This window comes from Panthera tigris, chromosome A1, assembly GCF_018350195.1.
Source record: "Panthera tigris isolate Pti1 chromosome A1, P.tigris_Pti1_mat1.1, whole genome shotgun sequence".
Lineage (NCBI taxonomy): Eukaryota > Metazoa > Chordata > Mammalia > Carnivora > Felidae > Panthera > Panthera tigris.
Window position 1 is genome coordinate 80,967,391 of NC_056660.1, and position 22,749 is coordinate 80,990,139.

A 22,749-nucleotide genomic window follows, 5' to 3' on the forward strand; every position below is an offset into this window, starting at 1 on the left:
CCCAAGGGGCACGGTCCCCGCGGCCCGGCCGCAGAGCGGGCCCCGGGAGGCGGAAGCAACAGGGAGTCGTCCCCGCCCGCCGGCCTCCCGCCTCCGGCCTCCGCTCCGGGGCCCTCGGGAAGCCCGCGCCCTGGGGGCGGGCCGGGCACGGGCACGCGGAGGGCGGGCCACGGCCGCGCGCGCGCGCGCGGGGGTGGGGGCGCGGGGCGGGGGCCGCGGGGCGCATGCTCACTGGCTCTCGTGACGCGCTCGCCGGGGCCGGGCGGCCGGAGGCAGGGCCGAGAGGGGCGGCGGGCGGGGGGCAGGGGCGGGAGGGGAGGAGCCGGGGCGCCGAGCGGCGCCGAGCGGGGAGAGGAGGAGCCGAGCGGCGCCGAGCGGAGCAGAGGAGCGGCGGGCGCCGGAGCCGAGCACACGGTCCGCGCCTCCTCGCTCCCGGCCCGCGCCTCCTCGCTCCCGGCCCGCAGCCCCCCGCCGGCACCCCGGGCCCCGAGCCGCCACCCCGGGCCGGGCCGGGCATGAGCGCGGAGGGGCCGCGGCCGCCTCCCGCTCCGCCCGGCGCGCCCAGGCCGTGACCGGGTCGGGGGCGCGCGGCCGCACTCGGGCCCGGGCCCATGGGCGCGCCGAGCCGGGCGCGGGGGCGCTGAGCGCGGCGGGCGCGGCCGGAGGAGCCATGGACTGCAGCCTGGTGCGGACGCTGGTGCACAGATACGTGAGTGCCGCCCGCCGCGGGGGTGCGGGGGGTGTCGGGGGTGCGGGGTCTGGGGACCCCGCCGCAGCCGGAGGGTGGGACGGGCCCTGAAGACCCCGTGGGGTTCGGGGGGTGCGAGCCTCGGGGACCCGGCGGGGGTGCGGGGGTGGGTGGGACGGGCCCTGGGTACCCCGCTGCAGCCGGGCGCGGCTTGCCGAGGGTGCACCTCGGGCTTGCGACGGCCCGGCCCGGGCGTGCACCTGCTCCGCCCCGCCGCCGCGCGCTCCCTGGAGTCCGGAGGGGACGGGGCTGCCCCGGGGAGACCTTGGTAGGTTTGCGCGCGGCCCGGGGCTGGGAAGGGACTCCCGTTCGGCTCTGCCTGTCGCGCCCGCACGGGGACTCAGAGATGGGAGAGTCACACTCCAGAAAGGCAGGGACTTTGGTTCGTGTTTGTAACACCACCGGGGGAATCCAGAAGTGAAGTTTGGCATCTTATCCCCCTCCCCCCGGAAAGTAACCAATCAGATCGGCGCCCGGGTGTTGTGGGCTTCCTCTGGAGTCCACACTCGCTGGTGACCGGGTGTTGGGGTCAGGGGAGGCTCGGAGGGGAGAGCAGGTTCTGTTTTACATCAGAGCGAGGGGACACCGCGCGCGGCTGTAGTCCCTGGCACCGGTATGAAGGGGGTGTGTGTGCACAAGAGAAGGAAAACTGTCCGGAGGGTGGTGTTTCCTGCCACTGTCTCCACAAAAGGCTCCTTGTTCCCCAGTGGCTGACGTCTGCGCTGGGGCACAGGTCTGAGGAGTCGCTCTCCCTGAGGATTGAGGGCATCATTATGGGCACTTCGCTATAGGAATTACCTCGGGCAGACTTTTCATCTTTATGAGCTGCCTTTGAGAAGGACACTCTGGCAGAGATCAGTTGTCTCTTTTCATCTCTGGGATCGCCAGGTCACTAACCCCGAGTTGTTCACTAACCGGGAGGCTCCAGAGTCCAGGGAACTCCCGGCCACCTTCCTCAGGCACTTGTTCCCTGGGGCAGGTCTCAGGGCCTTACGTTGAGCGTTGAGCGGGTTGAGTGAGAGTCACCCAGACTCTGGGAAGGGCGGGGCCACACTTGGGATCTGGAGCTCATATAATTTCCCCCAAAGTCCCTGTTCTGATGTGAGTGGTAAATATCAGGTGACACCTTTGTTTCTCCACTGGGGTAAGTTCTGGAAACCTCAGCACAGCGACTGCAGGTGACAAGGTTTGTCAGAGAAATGCGTCGCCGGGCAAGGATGTTCTGTGTTACTCCTGTGTCCAGGAGGTGCGGTCCCGTTCACAAGGCCTTTTCCGGCCTTTGTTTGCTCAAAGGGAAAAGGAGAAAAGGGTGGAACTAGTATTTGCCTAAAAAGTGCTTACAGCTTTTCAGTTAATTTTCATTCCCTTCCAACTCTTCACATTTTGTGATCAAAGTAACAAAAAGGAGGGTTTCGCTGTGTGGGGAACGGGCTGCCCGCAGGAGAGTTGCCGGAGGTGTGGGTGTCTCTCCTCTGACCCTGAGGCTGGAGGCCCCCAAGGGTGGATCTGACCTCTCAGTTCCTGACCCTTCTCCTGGGAATGGGGTGGATACATGTCCAGCGTTTGCTCTGTCCTTTCCTCCAGGCCCTCAGCTGTTTCAGCTGATATCATCTTCTATACATTTTCATGTAGTTTGCATATTAAAATTCCCTTTTGCTGTGTTCTTAGGTTTGTGAAATGACATCTTCCCTCAAACCTAAGTGGCATCTTCCTTAGTGAACTTTCCCAGCCTGTGCGTTATCTGGTGACGTTCCTGGAACGCAAGTTAGGGGCCACTGTTATTTGTGTTTCTCAATTCCACGTCTTTTTTTTTTTTTCTTCCAGTCTGATCATTTGACTATTTAACCATATTCGCATATAAGACTATTCATTTCTATGATATTAAAGTCATTTTGATGCTATTAAACTAGTTTGAGTTTTTCCAGAAACACGATCTGTTTTCTTGGTTATCTTTAATATGTAGGACCAAATTATATTTCCTTTTGCTAGAGGAAGAGGGGCCTGGGATTGAACGCTTACGTCCCTGTGGTTTCCTTATGTGACTTATTTTATAAGAATGAACAAAAGCCTGTATATGCCCTGTTCTCTTCCAGTGTCCACATGGTCAGAGTTTCTAGGACAGAGAAAACTTTTAAGCCCCTTCTGAGGTGTGAGGGTTGCCAAAAGGTAACCTCTTGGAAAACGTTGCTACCGATACTTTATTCTGGCAAATTCCAGGGGGAGAGAGAGAACAGGCAAATGACTGGGAGAAGTCTGTCCTGGGTCAGGCCACGGACACTCCAGAGCACGAACGACCGGTTGTGTGGATGGATGTAAGTTGTGCACAGATTATTTGTGTTTACAAATAGCACGGTGTTTATGTACCATGATGTGTGTGTCATGAGGTAGTTTGGCCTACTTAAAAAAAAATTTTTTTTTAATTTAAAAAGTGGATGGAAAGCTAGTGTCATTTCCTCTTTAGACACGCGAGCTGGGAAGCCCTGGTTCAGGCCAGGGTTTCAGTTCTGGGGGAACCAGCGTAGCCTGGCGGGTCACCGCAGCTTCCATGGGCACCTGCTTGAATGTGAACCTGGCTGGCCTGCTGCATGAGCGCTATAACCTTGGGGAGAGGTTCTCTCATCTGAGAACCGTCCTGGCTCCCGTTCAGGGGGCTGTCGTCAGGACTGTGTGTGTGAGGTGATACAGGGCAGGAGCTGAGAGCAGTGCCTGGCTCTCAGGAAATGCTCAGGACATTTATCACCACCGGCTGTTAACACAGTTGGGTCCCGGCAGGCCGGGTTGGCGCGGAGGGAGGGAGAAGCCCTCTGTTGGTTGACTCCAGTCAGCGCCCGGGCTGCACGGGAGGTCACTGGTGCCCCAAGATACCGCAGGCCATATGCAGAGTCCACGGTCCACATCTGGCCATGAAGTTGGTTCATGGGGGAGCATCCCAGGCCAGGATGCGCTCACAGCCATGACACCACGTCCCTTGCTTTCCATGCTGCACATTTAGAAGACCCGACTTTAACACTCTGAAGGTCAGGAGCCTAATTTTGTTATGTCTGTGTGATGTGTCTGCCACCCTCAGCCGGGGCATTCGCGAGTTCTTCTCTGCCACCTGCCACGGTCTCTACTTGTGTCTTACACTGTTTGCTCTCTAGGATATTTCGAACATTTTAAGAGACTAAACTTCTGAAAAAGGTGAAGGTTTTCCTTGCTGGCAGTAGATCATGTTTCTGGAACAATCTGTTACACCAGGACTTTATAAGGAAAAAGTAAATATTTTTGGTCCCTGGGAGAACTTTAAGCATGACTGTGTTCAAGTGCATTAAACCATCTAAAGGTCCAACTGTTTTATGTGTGTGCATGTGTCTACTTTTGTTCCTTTTTATCAGCAAGCCATCTGTGACACACGGTCAGTGTTCACCTGAGAGGCGGCCTGTCCTAAAACGGCATTCTTTTGACTTGGTGACTCCAGTCTCTGTTAAACACTTAAAATGCCGGGGGATTTGGGAGTTGCCTCTCCTGATCCAGCGTTAGATGGCCCTGTGGGGTCTGCAGGTATTTGACAGAGGTGAATCCCCCCTCGGCCACGGCCACGGTCACTCCACCTGTCTCCTGTGGACCAGGGCTGCCCGGCCTCGGCCTCACCTGCTGAGGTGTTCACACAAGCTTGCCCAGCCCTGATCCTGACCTCAGCGGTGCTGCTTCTCAGCCGCACATTTTAAAGTAATCTGCCTGGTCTGTAACTTAACCTTTATGTTCTAGCTTTCAGTTAAAGTTTCTGCATTTTCTCTCAAACCCTGTTTAACTTCTGCATGTTGAGAGCAAGTGATCCTGAGACGCTTTTATTCTGTGCCACAGGGTCAGTTTCATAACACTGGGGAAAAGGAGCGTGTATGATGGGTTTTGCTACAGTCCGTTAAGTTTCTAGGGATGAGGACGCCGTCTCCGTTTACAGTTGGTTAGAACTGTATTCAAACCACTGATAAACAGACTTCACCGCTTAACTGCACAGGAAGTCCTGTGTTTACAAACCTAAACGCAAATTGTTCCCTGTGCTTGGACCAGATGTTCCAGCAGAAACGGTTGATGAGACATGGTTGGATCCCTAAGTCCCAGACTTATAAATGCTTTTCTAACCCAGTTAAATGGAGGCAGAAATGCTATTTATTTGCAGAGAAAATCAATGGAAGGCGATTTTTACAGGGCTAGCAGTTCAGGACTAAACTAGGACTGTTTTTGCTTTCACTGGGATGCTGGTACCTGAGAGAAACAGAATAGTAGATCACGGAGGCCACAGCTCATACCCCGCCTCTGCCTTGTGAGCCGTGGGCACGCCGGCCAACTTCCCCGGTTTCTCTCTTGAGACGGAGGTGATGAGGGTGCCTCCCTGCACGGAGCTTTCACGTGCCCTGCTAGGAATAGATCCCCCCCCACACACACACACCCCTGCCAGTGTTCGCAGACCTCCAGACCCTCCCCTTTACATGGAGCATGGAGACTTTGCCCTGGGCTTCGTGGAGGGAAGGCAGTCACCAGACAGGACACCCCCTCTCCCAGGCAGCCCACCAGCCTTGCCCTGTCTGCTCTCGCCTCCTTCTGATGTGGGGCCCCACGTCTCTCTCTTTCTCCTGGATCATCTGTGTCCCTCGGTCGTCTCTGTGGCAGCGGCCAACCCTTCAGATCGCCCCTTCTTTGCGGACTTTCCTGACCCCACACGCCCCTCCCGTTCTCGACCTCTTCCATCTCCTTCACAGCTGAACTTCTGCTATTGTGCTGCTGTCTCCTGCTGTCCCCCTGCAGTCCCCTCACACTCCAGAGGGGTCACCACCATCACCCTGGTGGCCTCAGGTCCACCTGCGAGGCCCTTGGTGTCCTTCGGGTCCCCCCAGCTCACACTGAGGGCATGCTGACTTCTCTCTGAGCCTTGCACATCCAAGCTCTGTCCCTGGGGCACTTACCTTCAGATAGGGGGAGGCAGACAGAGAGCAAAACACAGGCATAAATGTTGGGGTGGACCTGGGGGAGTGAGCCGTATGCCAGGCAGACAGGCTGCACTGCAGCCCCATAGCAGCCCCTCAGCTTTCCTGCCTGCCCCGGACCCTGTGCTGGCACCCTCACCCCTCCATCCTCACCCCTGCATGGCCCTTCTTGGGTCCCCAGGACCCCGTGCTGGCGCCCTCCCCCCTCCATCTGCACCCCTGCCCAGCCCTTCTCGGGTCCCCCGGGCCCTGTGCTGGCGCCCTCCCGCCTCCATCCGCACCCCTGCCCGGCCCTTCTCAGGTCCCCAGGACCCCATGCTTGTGCCCTCCCTCCTTCATCCGCACCCCTGCCTGGGAGGAGCCCCCAAATACCTTCTCCATGTCCGTGGGTCCCACATCTCTTTCTTTCCACATCCCAGCTGCCCTGCCATGCTCCTGAACAGTTCCTGGTGCAGGGTCATTCCTGCGGAAACATCTGCCGAACAAGTGATTTCCACCTCCCCCTTTCAGTATTGCTGATACGTACGTGGGTGGGCGCTTCTGAAGGAAACTCACGGGTGCTTCCAAGGATCAGGAGTGATTCATGATTCATGAGAGTCTCTTAAAACATGTTTAATGTGACTTCAAACTTTTGGATTTTCTCTTGGTACATTTCACAGTGGTCATTAAGCTGTGGGGGCGGCAGGCAGCTGTCCCACCCCCTTGCGTGGTGAGCACTACACTGGTGCGGGTTGGGTCCTCAGGGCCACAGCCCAGGGTCCCCGCGCCCCACTGGGTGGCCTGCCTGGCTTGGTGGCTTCCATGGGACACATTTCCCCGGTCTTGGTTTAGCGCTTCCTGTGGATCGTGGCGAGTCCTTGGGTAACTGGGTCCCTGGGACCAGCGTTCTGGCTGGACCACGGGGCCCTCTCCTGGAGGCGTGTGGAGCCCAAGCTCTTACCTGCTCCCTGGCAGGAGACGACCCCTGACACAGGGCACAGAACTTCTGGCACAAATGCTTTTCATTTTCTGGGCAAGTAACTGGGTTTCCCAAAATTTGTTAGATTCTCAAAGGAGCACCTCCCTTGGTCAGGGTTGGAGCCCTTGTCCGAGGACATAGGTGGGAAGCTGGTGGCCCACCCAGGGAGGTGAGGGTGCCTGTCTGCACCTGCAGGAGCCGCAGGGGCCTGAGAGCCAGGCTGAGTGTCCGCAGGGGATTTCTGTCCTTTCCCCAGCCTCTCCTTTGTCGGGCTGAGGCCAGACCCGAACGGGAGCTCTGTGGGCAGCCGCACCTGTACTTGCCTCTGCAAACAGCTCTTGAAACGTGTCCCCAGCCACTCTAGGTGGGGGAGATACTCATTTTGTGTGAATATGAACTGGGTTCTTGTCAGAAGCGGTGGGTAAATTTTTCCCGCTCAGACAGTTGGTGAGACAGTTGGTGAAGATAAGATCATTTCCCTGGTTTAGAAAATAAGATGGGAATTTCAAGAGAAGGTTTGTTACCTACGAGGAAGACTTTGGCCAAAGACCAGCAAATTATGCATTCCACACAGGTGGTGTCTCTGCCCCCAGTCTGCTCATCCCCTCGCTCCCATGCCCTAGAAGAGAGTAAGGAGGGGGGCTGCTGAGAGAGAGGGAGGGAGAGAGACACAGGGACAGAGACAGAAAGAGAGCGACAGAGAACGAAGGGACGGCCCCCTCTCTGAAGGAGCCTGGGATGTCTCGCATGGGAAACAGGGAGCCCTCGCAGCGTCTCCGTGACAGGCACCCCGTCTATTCCGCACAAGAAGTGATCTTGGCCACTGCGGTCTGCATCCCGTGAGGGGTGGTCCTGTGCCGTCAGCGCGCCCTGCTGCGTCCTGGAATGACCTTGAGAAGCAGGCCAGTCCACTCACAGCTCACTGCAGGAGTCACTTCACTGAAACCCTGGACCTCTTTTGCCTTATTGGTGAGTTTGCCCCCAGGTGCCCCTGCCTGGACCCAGTTTCCCGCCTCCCAGATCAGACTCGGGAGGACGTCGGGCGCTTTGCAGGAGGACGTGGGGACAAGTTCATGAACCAGGGTGTACCCAAGAATGAGAGTGGTCTTGGCACTCTGAGGTGTGCCGTCTGGAGAAGCTGGTTTGTGACTATGATCTGCTTGGACCCCTGGTCCTTCTTCTCATTGTTACCCTGGGGCCTGCACTTTCATGTCCAGGAAACACACAGATATGACATTTTGTTGATGTGCGTGAGCAGGTATCCATTCTCATGAGTTAGCGTATGCGTAGTTAGTCCTGGGATGGCAGGTGGTGGTTGGCATGTGACAGTCAGGCTCTGCTTAGTTTGGTTCCGAGGTGAGGAGCTCGGGGGCACAGGAAAACGGTCGTCTGCCCTCCTGGAGAAGACCCCCCATGTGTGCCTGATGCTGTCACGCCGGGAGGATTCCGGAGCCAGGGAACCAAGGGTCAGGGGTAGAATCTGGTGTAAAGCACATGGCCAGCAATTCATTTTGCCCCGTGAGTAACTTTCCCACGTCGTTACGGCCCCGGAGAGACGGAGCAGCCCTGGCAGGTCTCATCGCCGACGTAGACTGTGCGGGTACCATGTTGGGCTCGGGTTGAAGGTACCTCTTCCTTCCTCCAGTGGTACCTGCTTGTGGAACCCGTCGTGTCTCAGGACCTGAGCCGTCTTCGGAGGATGGAGATCCGTGAGAGGCTGTAGATATGGCTCTGTGATAGGGAGCCGTGCGTGCCTGAGAAGGTGCCAGAACATGCTTCCCCTTTGCCCCGAGAGTCCCGAATTCTTCATGTAGACGTGGCGTGTGGCCCAGACCCATGAGGGGAGCCCGCACCCTTCCAGGCTGCTCCTCGCTGGCACATTCACCTGGGGGCTCGCTCCCCCTCCCATGTCAGCTTGAGCGTGCAAGGAGAGAATAGGCTGTAAAATCAAAGTAAGTGGCGCAGAATCGACACACACACCAGGCTCTTCTTGGAAGCCCTGCGGCCTGCAGCCCCGCAGCCCTGGAGCCTGGTGCTGTGTGTCGATTTTGCGCCATTTACTTTGATTTTTCAGCTCACCTCTTCTGCCCCCCGTGTCTTTTCCCGTGTCTTACTGGGTGAGGTTAGCAGCCGGCCAGTTTCTGGAATGGTCGTCCTGCTGACATGGATTATCAGGGAAATAGATGCTAAGAATGTGGTACAGGAGGAACTGTTTTCATCCAGAGATGACACTCTGTTCACTGTGTTTTCTTTTTTTTCTTTACTTACTTTGAGAGGGGGAGAGAGCAAGTGCAAGCTGGGGCAAGGCAGAGAGAGGGAGACCGGATCCCAGGCAGGCTCCATGTTATCACTGAAGACAGAGTGAGACAGGTACGTGTCTGTCTCAGCTCAGGCTGGGTAACAAAACGCCCCAGGCCGGGCAGCTTAGACCACAGACAGCCCAAGATCAAGGAGCCGGCACGTTCATTTCTGGTGAGAGCCCCTTCCTGGCCTACAGAAGGCCGGCCTTGCACCGTGTCCTCACGCAGCCTTTGCGCGTGTGCTCAGAGAGAGAGAAAATGCTGGTGATCACCGTCTCCAGATATGATCACATGGGGCTTAGGGCTTGAATATGTGAATTTGGGAGAGGCCCTGTCCAGTCTGTAATGGTGGTGTATTGAGAAAGCGGGCACTGTTTAGGTTGTGAGTGTTCAAACAAATGGGAAAAGCAGAGAGAGGGGTTTGAAAAAGCACATTAAGTTTGCTTAGTGTTCTATCAAAAATATAGAAATAAATGTTCCACAGAATCTGGGAAGAGAAAAATAAGATCAATATTTAGTGGGAATGGGTCCTTTCTTTAAAACTGTGGATGTCGGTGATTGGGCCACCATTTGGCAGAACAGCCCCAGTTTCCATCGCCCCATAGATCTGAGGTTGTAGTCGTTTATGTTTTTCTCCCTACTGCTCCTTTCCCTGGTGCAGGAGGCTGGCAGGAGAGTGGCCGCTGGTATAAAACAAGGCTGTGAGGTATTGTTTTGGTCTTTGTATTATAATCCAAATACACAGCGTCTGGCTTGTTGACGGGACAGATGTCACCATATTCGGCACATAACTGGATTGGACGCGTCTGCTTGGGCTGCTGTGTCGTGGTCTAGTTGTTCTAGTAAATGCAATTGCATCTGGGGACTTCTGTTGGCCTCTGAACAGGATGACATTTCACCTTTGGCAGAATTGGAGAGTGAGCGTTGGAAATTGAGCCCTACTCTCTGGTTAGGGTGATGGGAACGCACTGTCCCCCTGCGGCTGCCCGGAGCCTGGACCACCTGTAGCCGTGTGGGCTGGCAGGTGGCCGAGTTCCCGACCCGGCCGCTGCCCCTTTCTGTGCCGGGTTTTTTACAGTCACAGCCTCGTTGTCCTTCATTAAATATTTGCTTACGTGGTTGTAGCGTCAAGCAGAAATGACCCTAAAGCATGATTCATCTTTGGATCAGGAGTGAGGGTGGCCTCCGATACGTGTCAGAGGAGCTCTGGATATTTTCTCTCACTTTGCTGATGGTGTGGGCTGAGTGGTCCCAGCCTGCAGGAGGAACCGTAAAAACATTTGCGACGCTGCTTGAAGCCACGGCCCCAGAGGACATCCTCCAGCTCGCGGCACTGTCTTTCCCAAAACCCCGTGTGCACATGAGATCCGGAAGCTCTCCAGTCCATGTTTTGGGAAATGAGTCTGAGATTGGCGTGGCAGCCAGTCCCCCCTCCCCGAGTACCTGCTGTAGCCCAGGGTGGTGTGACTGCTGTTCTCCTCCCTGGACAGACCTGCCGGCCTGCCCGGAGAGGAGGTGACCACCCCACTCGGCATTACATAATCTCCCTCCTTCAGAGAAAAGAGGATTTCCTCCAGCCTATTTTCAGCAAAGGATTAGGGGCAATGAAGTTCTACCATTAGGATGTCATCTAGATTTTTGTGTGATTTTTCAAGAAGCCCTCAGAAACTCCCCACCAAAACACAAGTTTGGAAATCGTGGAATCAATTGAAAATTGTTATCTGGAATAAAATTCTGGAATGGTCATTTGTATGGAAGACATGGGATTTGAGGGTAAATCAGACTAGGTTTACAAAATGCCAGAGAGTGACAGATAATCCATACGCATATGGAAGGATTTGAGGCACCTTTTCTCTCTAGTGTGTGTGGTGCTGTTTTGATTCAGGTAAATGCGGACGAGCCACCGAAGGGTTGGGTGGCCGTGCGGCATGTGCCTTTTCCGCAGTAACGTCCAGCTTGGATGAAAACCCAGGATCCCTGTGCGTGTGACGAGAGCCGCGTGGCCATTGTGTGGGCTGGCTCTTGGTCCTTGCGCTGATGTCCCCTCACTCCTTTGTGTTTCTCTGATGTAAAGTGGCAGTAAAATATGTGAGCTCCTGGCATTGAGAACACATATGGGGCAAACCCATGAAGACTCTTGAGAAGCATGTGGCATACTCAGCACATCGGTCCATCGGGTACTTGGTGGAGTGCCTGCTGTGTGCGCCGGGGCTTCCGTGGGGGCTCAGCAGGCAGACTCGCGGGCTCGCCTGGAACTGCGCACAGGTGGCAGCTGATGGAGAGTAAGCGCGGAGCTGGCTTGGCGCCAGGAAGGGCTGCGGAGCCACGTCAGGGCCACCGGCCGGGACACTGGTGCAGAAGGTGGGGGGTGAGCGCAGCACAGCCCATCCTCCAGGGGCCCGACTTGCACGAGGCGCTGCTCACATGCCGTTGCCTAAAACGGGTGTTGCTGGTGATGAAGAGTTAAGTTTGTTTTGAAACCATGTGGCCATATGGGGAAAATGGTACATAACACATAAAGTAGGGTGATCTTTAGGGGTACAAAGAAGTATCCATTTATTGGACAAACACGCTGGTTTATGGCAGTTGTTTTCATTGTAGTGAAACTTACGTAACCTGAGATTTACCTTCCTCCCCACTTTTAGGAACATGCGCGTTTCCCTGTCGTGCGGCCACCGCCGTCTCCAAAACCATTTTGTCATCCCGAATGGGAACTAATTCACAGCAGTTTTAGGTAGTTCGTTGTGTTTGACATCGTATGTCGTGCTGGTTTGGAAACACACATTTTTAACCAATGAGAAAGACCTCAACAGGGTCATGAAGAGAGGTTACTGACACTTGAGCACTAATTACATTTTAATGCAAAATGTACCCAAGTAGGAGGGTTTTTTTCTTTTAAGTAATTTGTGACGGTAACTTTTACTGAAACTTAAACACTTGAACGTGAAGATTTGTCTGAGGTTTGTTTTGCTTAATCTGTGTTTGTCTGCAAGCATCACTTTGGGGATGGTTCTGGAGAATAGCACCTGGTATTCGTCCTACAAAAGTGATCTTCCACAAGGCAGAATTTCTTTTTCTTTCTTTTTTAATGTTTATTTATTTTTGAGAGAGAGCAGGGATGGGGCAGAGAGAAAGGGGGAGAGAGAGAATCCCAAGCAGGCTCCAAGCTGTCAGCACCAAGCCCTCCGTGAGACTCAAACCCACAAACCGTGAGATCATGACCTGACCTGAAATCAAGAATCAGACGCTTAACAGACTGAGCCACCCAGGCTCCCTTCATGAGGCAGAATTATGTAAAAGTTATGTCTACACGGCAGTACATTCAGAGCAAACAGCTCATCATAATAAGTTTGTTTAATGATGTTTATGGAGTCACGTGGCTTTATCCTAAGTGCATTTGTAAGAAGTAGGAATTAAAGCATTTTATGGACATTTTCTTCCAGAAGCTCCCTTCTGCTAATTGACTGGTTTGACTGCATTATCCATTTTCAGTGAATCTGTAACATGTTTTTTTACTATCTTACAGATGATTAAGAAATAGATTAGTTAAATTCAAAATTACATGTGAGAGTGTCTTCTCTAAAATGGTCCGTTCTGTGAGAAGTGATTGATTTCTACCAAAGGTGATGCGAGGTTTTTTTATCCTTAAATTGGAGTAATTCTTTGATTTCATAAATTGCTCCATTGCTTTTCAGACAACAGCTTGGCTCCAAGAGCTACAGGTCCCCGGGCACTAAGGTGCTCGATTTAGGAACAAGAAATTTAGCTGTAAAACTAAGCGATTATATTATAAATACTCTGTCTCATTAAAAACCATGGCTGTGCAGTGAGCTGGCCAGACGCCCTGTCTGGCAGGTAACCCTTGGAGTTGACAGAAAGCAAAAAGTAAAAATAGAGAATTAATGGCTTTTTCTTTGGATCCTCACATTTTAGTTCATTAAAAAATGGGTTGAGGGGTGCCTGGGTGGCTCAGTCAGTTGAGCGTCTGACTCTTGATTTCGGCTTTGGTCATGATCTCACGGTTTGTGAGTTCAATCCCCGCATTGGACTCTGTGCTGACAGTGTGGAGCCTGCTTGGGATTCTGTCTGTCTGTCTCTGTCTCTCTCTGCCCCTCCCCCCCCCCCCCCGCACTCACTCACTCACTCTCTCTCTCTCTCTCTCTCTCTCTCAAAATAAACAAACTTAAAAAATTGGGTTGATATTGGCCTTTATGAATTTATTACCCTTGCAGATTCAGAGATGTGCTTCATCTGACAGATAGCGTCTCGAGCCCCTCACTCAGGGTGTGGTCTGTGCTCTAAGAGGGTGGCATGTGGCATGGAGTTGTCCTCTTTTGTCCCCACCCTGCTACAGACAGTCCACGCAGCCGTGGTCACGTCTCTCCTGCCTGTGCTGTGAGCTCAAGGCTGGGGTTTCTGTCAGAATTCAGGATCCTGAGTATCTTATTCCATTTTGGTTTGTTCCTCCAGCCGGCTGGCGAGGGCCGGGCTCCAGAGCAAACCCTAGGAGGCCATCCAGGGTGCCGGTTCTCTGTTGGGGGATGGATGGTGTGGGGGGGGGGGCTCTGTGCAGGTACACTGTCACTGTGGCCCCCAGGCAGCAGCCTGGCCCTCTGCCTCCCATCCTTGGGAATCCTGGTCCAGGTTAGGACCAGGACACACGTGTGGCCTAGCCTGTGTGTTGTTCCTCAGCTCCCACATGTCCATGTGGTTGATCGTCGTGTGGCGGGCCGGGGACTGGAATCTGCCATCAGTGACAGTTTCGCCAGATTCTCAGGACCGTCTCTGCAGGCGTGCAGGGTGCGATGTGGAGGTCTGGGCTCTGGTCCCATGGGCCCACAGCTTTTCCAGTAGATTTAAATTGTGTCTTAAAGGCCGGGAGGTGGCCTCCAAACACGTGAGCTCCAAGCCAGTGAGCTCCAAGGAGTGCACCTTGTAGCCGTGGTCCCCTTGTGTTGCCCATGTGGCTCTGACCTGTGTTAGTTCCGGATTTGGGCCGGACTGCAGCTTGAAGGCCACTCCCAGTGCCCGGCGGCCGCCCGGGGCTCACTGATGGATGTGAGCCAGCGCCTAGGGTTGCTCTAGCTGTGACAGCAGGGAGGACCGAGGGCAGGACTGGAGGGCAGGACCCGGTCTTCAGGAGCATGGCCCTACATCGGTGGGGGGCCCTCCCTGGGCCTATGGCTCTGACACCCTGGCTTTGCATTCGGCGTCCTCTGTGGGTGGGAGCGCCCAATATCAAACGTTTAACGACAAGAGAACCATGTCGCTCACAGGTGGCAGCTGGACAGGTAAGGAAGACCAGTTCTATCGTTTGGCAAATACTGAAATAACAAAACCCGTGATGGGACAAGTCACAGAGACCTGCTGTCCCTGAGGCTCCTGGGAGGGGACGAGGACACATTTATTCCTGCAGCTCTGGCTCCTGTCTTCCCACAAACCTGGTGGTGATTTGGAATTAGCAGCAGTGGGCTCAGGGGCAATGGTTGGGCTGAGGGCAGCTAGGGAGAAGGGTCCTGCGTGCCAGGCACCCGGGCCTGAGAACAAATACGGGCAAGGTGGGGTAATGGTGCTTCCCATCTGGTGCCCCTTTCCTTCCTGGTGCCTGAGCCCTGCCGCTGTCCACAGCGGGTGGTCTGGCGACCCCCGCCCTCCAGCCTGCAGCAGGTAAGGCTTGCACCAGGCACCGGGGATAGGAGTGGGGGGCAGACTTACGGCAGCCTCACCCCATGTTCTCCGGACTCTTCCTAGAGCTGCTCTGTTGTAATCTAGTATTTGCTGGGACTTGAAGTAGGGAGAAATTGTCCTCAGTTATTTGCTCAAAATAAAAACTCAGAGGGCAGGTTCCTGACACAGGTTGGCTATCAGGCCCGCCCGTGGGACGGAAGAAAAGGACGAGGAAGGGCCCCACTGAGCCCACCCGCCAACCGGTGCTGTGTGGCCTCGTGCTCCCGGGGTGACCGGCTCTTGTTTTTGGTTTTGAAGTCCTGGCTTTCCCGCATTCCAGACGTGAGTTCACTGGAGAGCGGCGTCTCCGGGAACCGGGGGGAGCGTGTGAAGCCACGTTCAGCATCTGGAGTGATGGGAGCAGACAGAGAGGCAGCCTGCATCCACCCATCCGTCCCTGTGCGACCAGCAGGTGACGAACGCAGAGGGGGTCGTCCTCCCCAGCCAGGGGTGCGGGGTACAGGGGATGCTGGCCCCACGGGGAGACACGAGGTTGTCTGCTGGCTGCTTGAACCATGACTGCCAGCTGCCTCTTGTGCAGTCTGCTTCCACTGCCCCCTCCCTCCCCAGGCTGGGAACTCCGCTCTTCCCCAAAGTGCTGCAGCTGGTTTCTGCTTCCCATAGAACCCGGCGTGAGGGCTGGCTTTCTGCAGCCCTCCTGTGTCCAGGTGGGTGTCCTTTAGACCCACCCCCGGTGACGGGCCCAGGGCAGGGTCTCTCCCCTCCTGCGTGACCACTACATAGACCTCGTTAGGAAGCTCAGGCAGGCTCCCCAGTTTGGCTGGGTGCCAGGGCAGTGGGGCGACAGCAGCCCGCCCTTCATGGTTGGAAGCACTCTGGCTGTAAACTGCTGGCCACACACCCCAGACCTCTCCCCGGGAGCCCCCGTTCATGGACCAGCCTGGTGTCTCGCCCGAGGCGAAACCCATGTCTGACGGGCCGCTCTCTGGCTGGAGCGAAATCAGTCTGCTGCCTCCTCTTCTGTCCTCAGGCAGAGTGGCAGGTGTGTACCAGCCTGCGTGGGGGTCCCCCTTCGAGTGCACCCCCTCGCAGGAGTTGCCGTGGTGTCTCCGAGGTCGGCTGTTTCTCCAGCAGCCGCCCCTGGACCTCAGTGCCCCAGGAGAACCGGAATTGGCCTTTGTTTGGATGTTGGAAGGAGACACATTGGGTCAATGTGAGCTGATCCTTCAAAGTTTCGAACAAATTCAGCTGAATTCAGTGAATTCATAATAGTTCCAGATCATCTGTTTTGGTACTCTGCGTAGTACGTAACCGTTGACAAAGCTATGAATTTTTGTGAGATGAAGTCATTTTTCCTGTGGGTGTAAGAATTTATATTACTGAACGTACTTAAATAAGAACCCGCACGTGTATGACGGTTTTGGGTGTGCTGTCTGTCGCAAGAGATCAGTGGGCTTTTAGCATTTGTGGAGTGCTGTGGCCTCTTAGGCTCCAGTTTTCAGGCAGGATGGAAAGTTCCTTCCCCGTCTGTGGTGTGGGAAGATCACATTCTGGCCATCTAATCTTTGGCTGACGGCTAACTGTTGGTAAGAATGGAATGAAACCACACAGAGCTTGGGTGTCCCCAGTCGAGGCAGAAGAAAGCCAGGAATATTGGCGAGGGGCCGAGGCCGATGCAGACAGAGGGAGGCGGGGTGTGTGAGGTCCTCACACCCCTCTCCCCTGCTCTTCCTTCCAAGGCCCCACTCCCTCCTCTCCCCTGCCTTCTCCAGCCCTCACTTCCTGCTCATTAAGGAGCATTTTCTGGGTCCGGGGACCTGGGAGCCGTGACGCCTGATGGGGGACACTTTCACCCAGGGAAGATGCCTGTGGTAGTTTTCCTGTGTTAATTGACACGGTGGCGATAGCCCCGCCTCTTCCACGGGCTGGGAGCTGCCGTGGGGCAGGCGGGGGGCACAGGAAGGAGGGAGGAGAGGTGGGGGGCCCGGCCTGGCCGCTCCGTGGGCAGCTTGCCCTTCCAGCGCTGCGTCCCGTGCTTATTTTGTGTGCTTCCGTGGTACGGCCCTCGTCCTGTGATGCGGCTTTGACAGGGACCTAGAACGAGCAGGTGAGCTACTCCTGACTCCTGACCGCGGGACGGTGGCCAGCTCCCGAAGCTGTCGGTCCTGGAGTTCCTGGCGGATCAGTGAGGTAACATGCAGCATTTTTTACTGTGGTGACAGGCACGTGGTCGAAAACTTAGCGACGTAGCCATCTGACGAGCTGAGAAGCAGAGGCTCTGGGCACGTTCACAGTATGGTGCTGTGTCATCACCCTCCAACTCGGGGACTCTTCACCTTGCAGACGGAGCCTCTGCCCCCCTTAAACCCCAGCCCCCCAGCCCCTGGCAGCCTCCCGCTCTCTTTTGACGAGTCTGAGTGCATCGCGTGAGCAGACTCACACAGTATCCGCCTTGCTGTGACCGGCTCGGTTCACTCGGCGTAACGGCTCCGGTTCTATCCATGTAGCGGAATTTGTCAGAACCCGTGTCAGAATTGCCCTCGTCTTTGAAGCTGAATAACCGAATGTCACACACGTTGTTCATCCTCGTCGTCGGTGCCCGGACCTTCCCACGAGACTAGTGCCCTCACGTTGTCCCAACGTGCCGCGAAGAACGAGCGGGGTCAGCTCTGTCGGGTGCTGGCTGTGTTCCCTGTGCGCCTGGGCCCCGGCACTGACCCATCTGTTCTTTCCACACGTCATCAGATTCCCCCTTTCCCTGGGAATTCTTTCTAGATCTTTCTCTGGTGCGGCCTTAATCCACGCCTGTTCATATGTGGCTGCTTTGCCAGTGTTAATTTGCACCCAGTAGGTTCCCTGCTGTTCTGTGAGTATTTCTTAGTAACTGGGCCGGTGCCCCGAGGGCCTGGGGACCCCGACTTCCCTTCTGGGTGTGGCTCCCAACCCCCGAGGCTTGGGCAGGATGTGGAAGCACCTCTTCCTTAGAAATCCCGTTCTTCCCTCATCCACGGCGACGCAGTCTGCTCGGGAGGGAGAGCTACATGTGTGTCCAGTCTTTGGGGTGTGCTCCCTGGCAGCCTCAGGGTGGGAGGAGTCCTGGGAGGAGGCCTGTGAGCTGCTCCTTTGCCCCATGAATTTGGGGAGACTGCAGACGCTACAGAATTCTGGCCAGAAGTGCTTGTGGCAACTTCTGCTTTCTGAGCCTGGTTCTCCAGCCTCCCAGAGCTGCCCCCAGTCCCTGCAGTAAACTACTTGGCAGAGCAAACGAGTGCTGCTCCCCGGGCCAGGCTTCTCTCTGGACCCAGTGCTTCCCTGGACCCAGCTGCTCCCTGGGCCTGGCTGTCCTGCTTTGAGCCGCACACCTGGTGGTCAGGAGCCGATCAGCTGTGTCTTGTGCATTCCTGGCCCACAGGAGCTACGGATACACTAAGTGGTGGTCGAGAGCCCCACGCAGGCATAGTGAGTGGGCTTTCGGCCTGGGCGGGGATGTGGGCGTGTTCTGAGAATGAGGAAGTGGAGATTTTCTGCTGGGAATTCTGTGAATGAGGACTGAGAACCACAGGCACAGATTATTCTGCCTGGAGAAGAAATGTTTTCTTCCTTCAAGTATAAAGAATTGAATGATCGGGGCAAAATGTAAAATGCAAGATATGGTCTCATTTATCTGCAGTAAAAGGCTGGTAAAGCCGGCACATGACCAGGTCGCAGCCAACATCTTTTTCTCCTGAATCACATCCAACCTGTTTTGCCACTTTTGTTTCAGAGCGCAGGGTTGCAGTCCAGCACGGATGTGTGCCCTCTGGTCACGCCATGCTAACTTAGGTCCGCCCATGGGATTCTTTGGAAAACACTTTCAGAAAGAAATGTTTTATCCACTTTCAGAAAGAAACGTATTATCCGGGTGGAGAATAAACGCTTGTGGCAAATGTTTCTGGTGCTTCGGGTCTGCGTGTGCAACCTTTAGGTTACTGCACTTTGCAAACACTACTGTTAAGTTTACAGGTTTTAGGTTTTATCTGTTAATTCATTTTCAGCTTCTCTCCCTGCTTTTAATGGCAAGTGAGAGTGATAATTCCCTCCCTGTCTGAAGATACTGACCTCCTTAAATAATTGGGAGGGGACGGAACCAAACCTCCTGCCTGATGCTACTCTTAGAAGTTTCAAAACGACACGGCGGAGCAGCTGCCGCAGCGTCTGAGGGGCTTGTCTCTGCCGCGTTCGCCACACGAGAGGCCCTGCTTGGCTTTACTTCTGCTCGGTGCTTTTGCCACCGGAAAAAGGTGTAAAAGCAACGCGGGTTATTAAGTCGTCTGCATTTTTTTGTGGCTTTAACAATTTCAAACTTATTTCGGCTCATGACATTCGTTCCCCTTTTGTTGGCGCTCATAAAATTTGATTTGTCAGCCAGCTAAAAACCAGCACTTCTGGTCAGCAATCCCAGGGCTTCGTGCACATTCCGGAGAACTCCAGGTACCGTTTGAAATCTCGGTGTGTCCGGTGGGGCCCTGCCTCCGTGTTGTGTGTGGTGCCCCCTGGGGAGGCGGAGACAGAGGGTCAGGACCTCTGGGTCGGGACCCGTTTGTCCCTCTGTTCAGGTTCTGGTAATCATCCTACCCTGTTCCGTGGGTTTTGAGTTAACACTTAGTGGTCAAGAGCAGGGTCCATTAGAGGCTAGTCTTTTACGATAGAATAGTAAGGGGCCAGGAAGGCTTAAGATTTTGCCGTTGGTTTTAACAGAAAAAAAGACCGTGTGTGGACAGCCTATACCTGTCTGAGGTGCGTACATGTGGTGTTTGAATGGCACTGACTGCTGTTTTGGCAAATTGTCAAGGGGGCCGCGGGCTGTGGCCTGAGTGTGTCCTTTTGAAGCAGGGTTAGGTAATTTTATGATCATGTGCCTCAGGTATATAAACGGCTTCAGAAGAGGCAATAAAAAAGCAAATGAATATAGAAGATCACCTTGTATTTTTTTCTTATATAATTTTCCCGTTTATTACTTTGTTGTGAAACACCATTAAAATTTGGGAAAATCTCAGGTTGGTTAACCTGTACATTGTGGAAGTAATCCCACTTACTTAAAACACTGTATCCTGGGGGCGCCTGGGTGGCTTAGTCGGTTGAGCGTCTGATTTCAGCTCAGGTCATGATCTCACAGTCGGTGAGTTCAAGCCCCATATCGGGCTCTGTGCTGACAGCTCAGAGCCTGGAGCCTGCTTCAGATTCTGTGTCTCCCTCTCTTTCTGACCCTCCCCTCGTTCATGCTCTGTCTCTCTCTGTCTCAAAAATAAATAAACATTAAAAAAAAAAAACACTGTATTCTGATGTGGAGTAAATATTTCCATTCCATGAATGGGGATTCACCTCAGAGAATCACAGTCCAGGAGCACAATAGTGCGGAAGTCCTGGGAATTTTCCACGAGGTGGGCTGCAGTGGTATTGATTACACTCAAATCTCTGCAGGAGAACGATTCAGCCTTTCCCTGAGAGTTCGTGCACAGCAATACTGTGCGGTCCTTTCAAAAGATGACGTCGAGTGCGGGTTCCTGATGTGGGGAGAAGTCTCTACTGTGCTGGATGAGAAAGCACATCACTGGCCATATGTATGACATGACCTCACTGTGATTAGGCTTTTCTGTTTGGATTCATGTAAATATAGGCATAGAAAAAAATCTGGAAAACACGCACAAAAATGTTAGTCACGATTGTGGCTTATTGGTATTTTCATCTTTGTTGTTCTGTCTTGTGCTAAAAGTTTTATACTGATCATGTTTTACTTTTGTAATCAGAGAAGAGAATAAAGCTTTTACGATAGAAGTGAGTTGCACAGCTCTGACCATTACCGCCATTATTCTAGGAACAGACCCTTAGCAGACCTGAGCCTCTGTCCTGCACCTGATGGAACTGAGCTCAGGGGCCCGAGACCTGGCTCTTGGATTCCCCACGTGTTAGCCCTTGGGACGCCCACCAGCCTTGCCCCACGAGCATAGTCCCATTTGTGCCACGAAGACCTCCTCCCCCAACACCAAGACTACCTTAATTTATTTATTTTATGCGTACATATTTTAATGTTTATTCATTTTTGAGAGAGAGAGAGAGGGTGTAAGCAGGGGAGGGGCAGAGAGAGAGGAAGACACAGAATCCGAAGCAGCTCCAGGCTCTGAGCTGTCAGCACAGAGCCCGACACAGGGCTTGAGCTCACAGACTGTGAGATCATGACCTGAGCCCAAGTCGGACGCCCAACCGACTGAGTCCCGCCCCCCACCCCAGCACCCCTCCATGAAGAATTAATTGTGCAGGCAGACACTGTGGCGAGTGCCCTGGTTGTGTTTCTCATGGACCACACACTCCACACAACGTGGGAGAGGAAGAGTGGTGTGGGTGTGGCGGTCAGTGGACAGAGAGACCCCCGCCACAGGCATAGTATGAACATGGAGCCATTACGGCATTTGGTGTAAATATCATAGAAATCCTGTATCCACCTTGGCTTAACTGTCCAGCGAAATTCCAGGGCTGTGTCCCCACTTGACGTGCTCACGCCTGCTTGGATGCGTTCAGTAGTTGCTGGCAAAGTGGGTTTCCACCTCAGGATGGACTTCTACGGCCTAGAGATGCTCTCGGACGCCAGGTCTGTTTCCAGCCTTCTGAGAAAAGGGCTGCAGAGAACTTCTCCGTACATAGGTCTTTCTCTGGGCCTCTGTGTTTGTGTCCTTTAGGGCAGGTTCTCAAAAGGAGACTTAGTCTGTGTGAGGGAAGAATGGTTTCCAGATTACTTCCAGAAACTCCCACTTCCACTGGCATGCACAGAGGTGTCAAGTTTTACTGTTCTTTGTTGTTTTTTAATTTCTTACCAGCATTGAATATCTTTGGCCTGTTGTTTTAACTTGCATTTCACTTATTGATAGTTTAGTGTGGGGCTTCATCTTGTCGACTGGCTGTTTGCACAGAAGCTAACAGATTGACTGGTTGGTTAAGGAATCTGGAACCTTCTGCTCAGTCCAGTTCATCACATGACCCAGGGCTGGGGGTCCCACAGGGGAGTCTTGCACAGAATGCTTTCCTTTTTGTTTCTAAAATGTGTCAGTCTATGCAGGCGGAGCCCACTTTAGAAAATCTGCGACATACACATTGTGCACGTGTGTTTATAAGTGTGTTACACACACACACCACACATGCTGCACTGAATTGGGGTTCTCAGGGAATTTGTAGTAACCAGAAGTTTAAGATGAAAGTAAAAATGTTTGTCTTTATCTCTTTTTTGTTTTTTTAAATTACTCGTTCACTTTATAATAGAGTGTGTATGCGCACAGGGGGCGAGGGGCAAAGAGAGAGACAGAGAGAGTGCAGGGGAGGGGCAGAGAGAGAGAGAGAGAGAGAGAGAGAGAGAGAGAGAATCCCAAGCAGGCTCCATGCAGAGCCTGACATGAGGCTCAAACTCATGAACTGTAAGATCGTAATCTTAGACAGAACCAAGAGTTGGAAATATAACAGACTGAGCCCCCCAGGCTCCCCTTTCGTTTTTATTTCTAATCTGCAAACTAAAGTAGTGACTCTGAGCAGAGAGTAGGTTTCCCGTGCCTGGTCACTTGCCTCGCCGTCCCGTGGGTCCCACCTTTGCAGGTAGAACGGCCAAACGTCGGCTTGTTGCATGAAAAGCAAATGTACCAATGTGGCCAATGTGACCAGATACTTGAATACTTCTCTCTGTGATTTCCTGTTCATGACTTTATAGTTTCAGAGTGGACCGAGTATGAATGTGCCTCTTTGCAGTGACGCTGCGTGTTTGCTGACTGCAAACCGCCCCTGTGCCCTGCATGTGTCACCATGTGCCTGTTGTCCACGTGGCAGTGTCTCAGAGCATCCGTGTCGTAGGACGGGCTTCCTCCTGAGCTGTAGCTCCAGGATTGAGCATTATCTTAGATGTGCCTCAATTTCTAGAAAATAGTGTAAGTAGTACTGGCCACTAACGCCACTGAGCTAGGAGGCCCAGCTGGGTCCGGAGGAAGGCTGTTCATTCGTTCTGTCTTCTTCCTTCCAGGAAGGATTTCAAGTAGCTTACTGGAATTAAAAAAAAAAAAAAAAAAAAAGAATCAG

At 53.8% G+C, this 22,749-nt stretch overlaps 1 protein-coding gene across 10 annotated transcripts in view; it reads left to right on the plus strand.

Moving 5' to 3' along the window:
• The first annotated feature begins 620 nt into the window (after positions 1–620).
• Positions 621–22,749, plus strand: part of ATP11A (ATPase phospholipid transporting 11A) — a 122,447-nt gene continuing 100,318 nt past the window's right edge. For all 10 annotated transcript variants that reach the window (XR_006215451.1, XR_006215452.1, XM_042980389.1 and 7 more), the window contains exon 1: positions 621–709. Coding sequence is in view for 8 of the 10 variants with exons in the window: in XM_042980389.1 (XP_042836323.1) it covers positions 671–709 (39 nt within the window). In the remaining 2 variants the exon portion in view is untranslated. The remainder of the gene's footprint in view (positions 710–22,749) is intronic.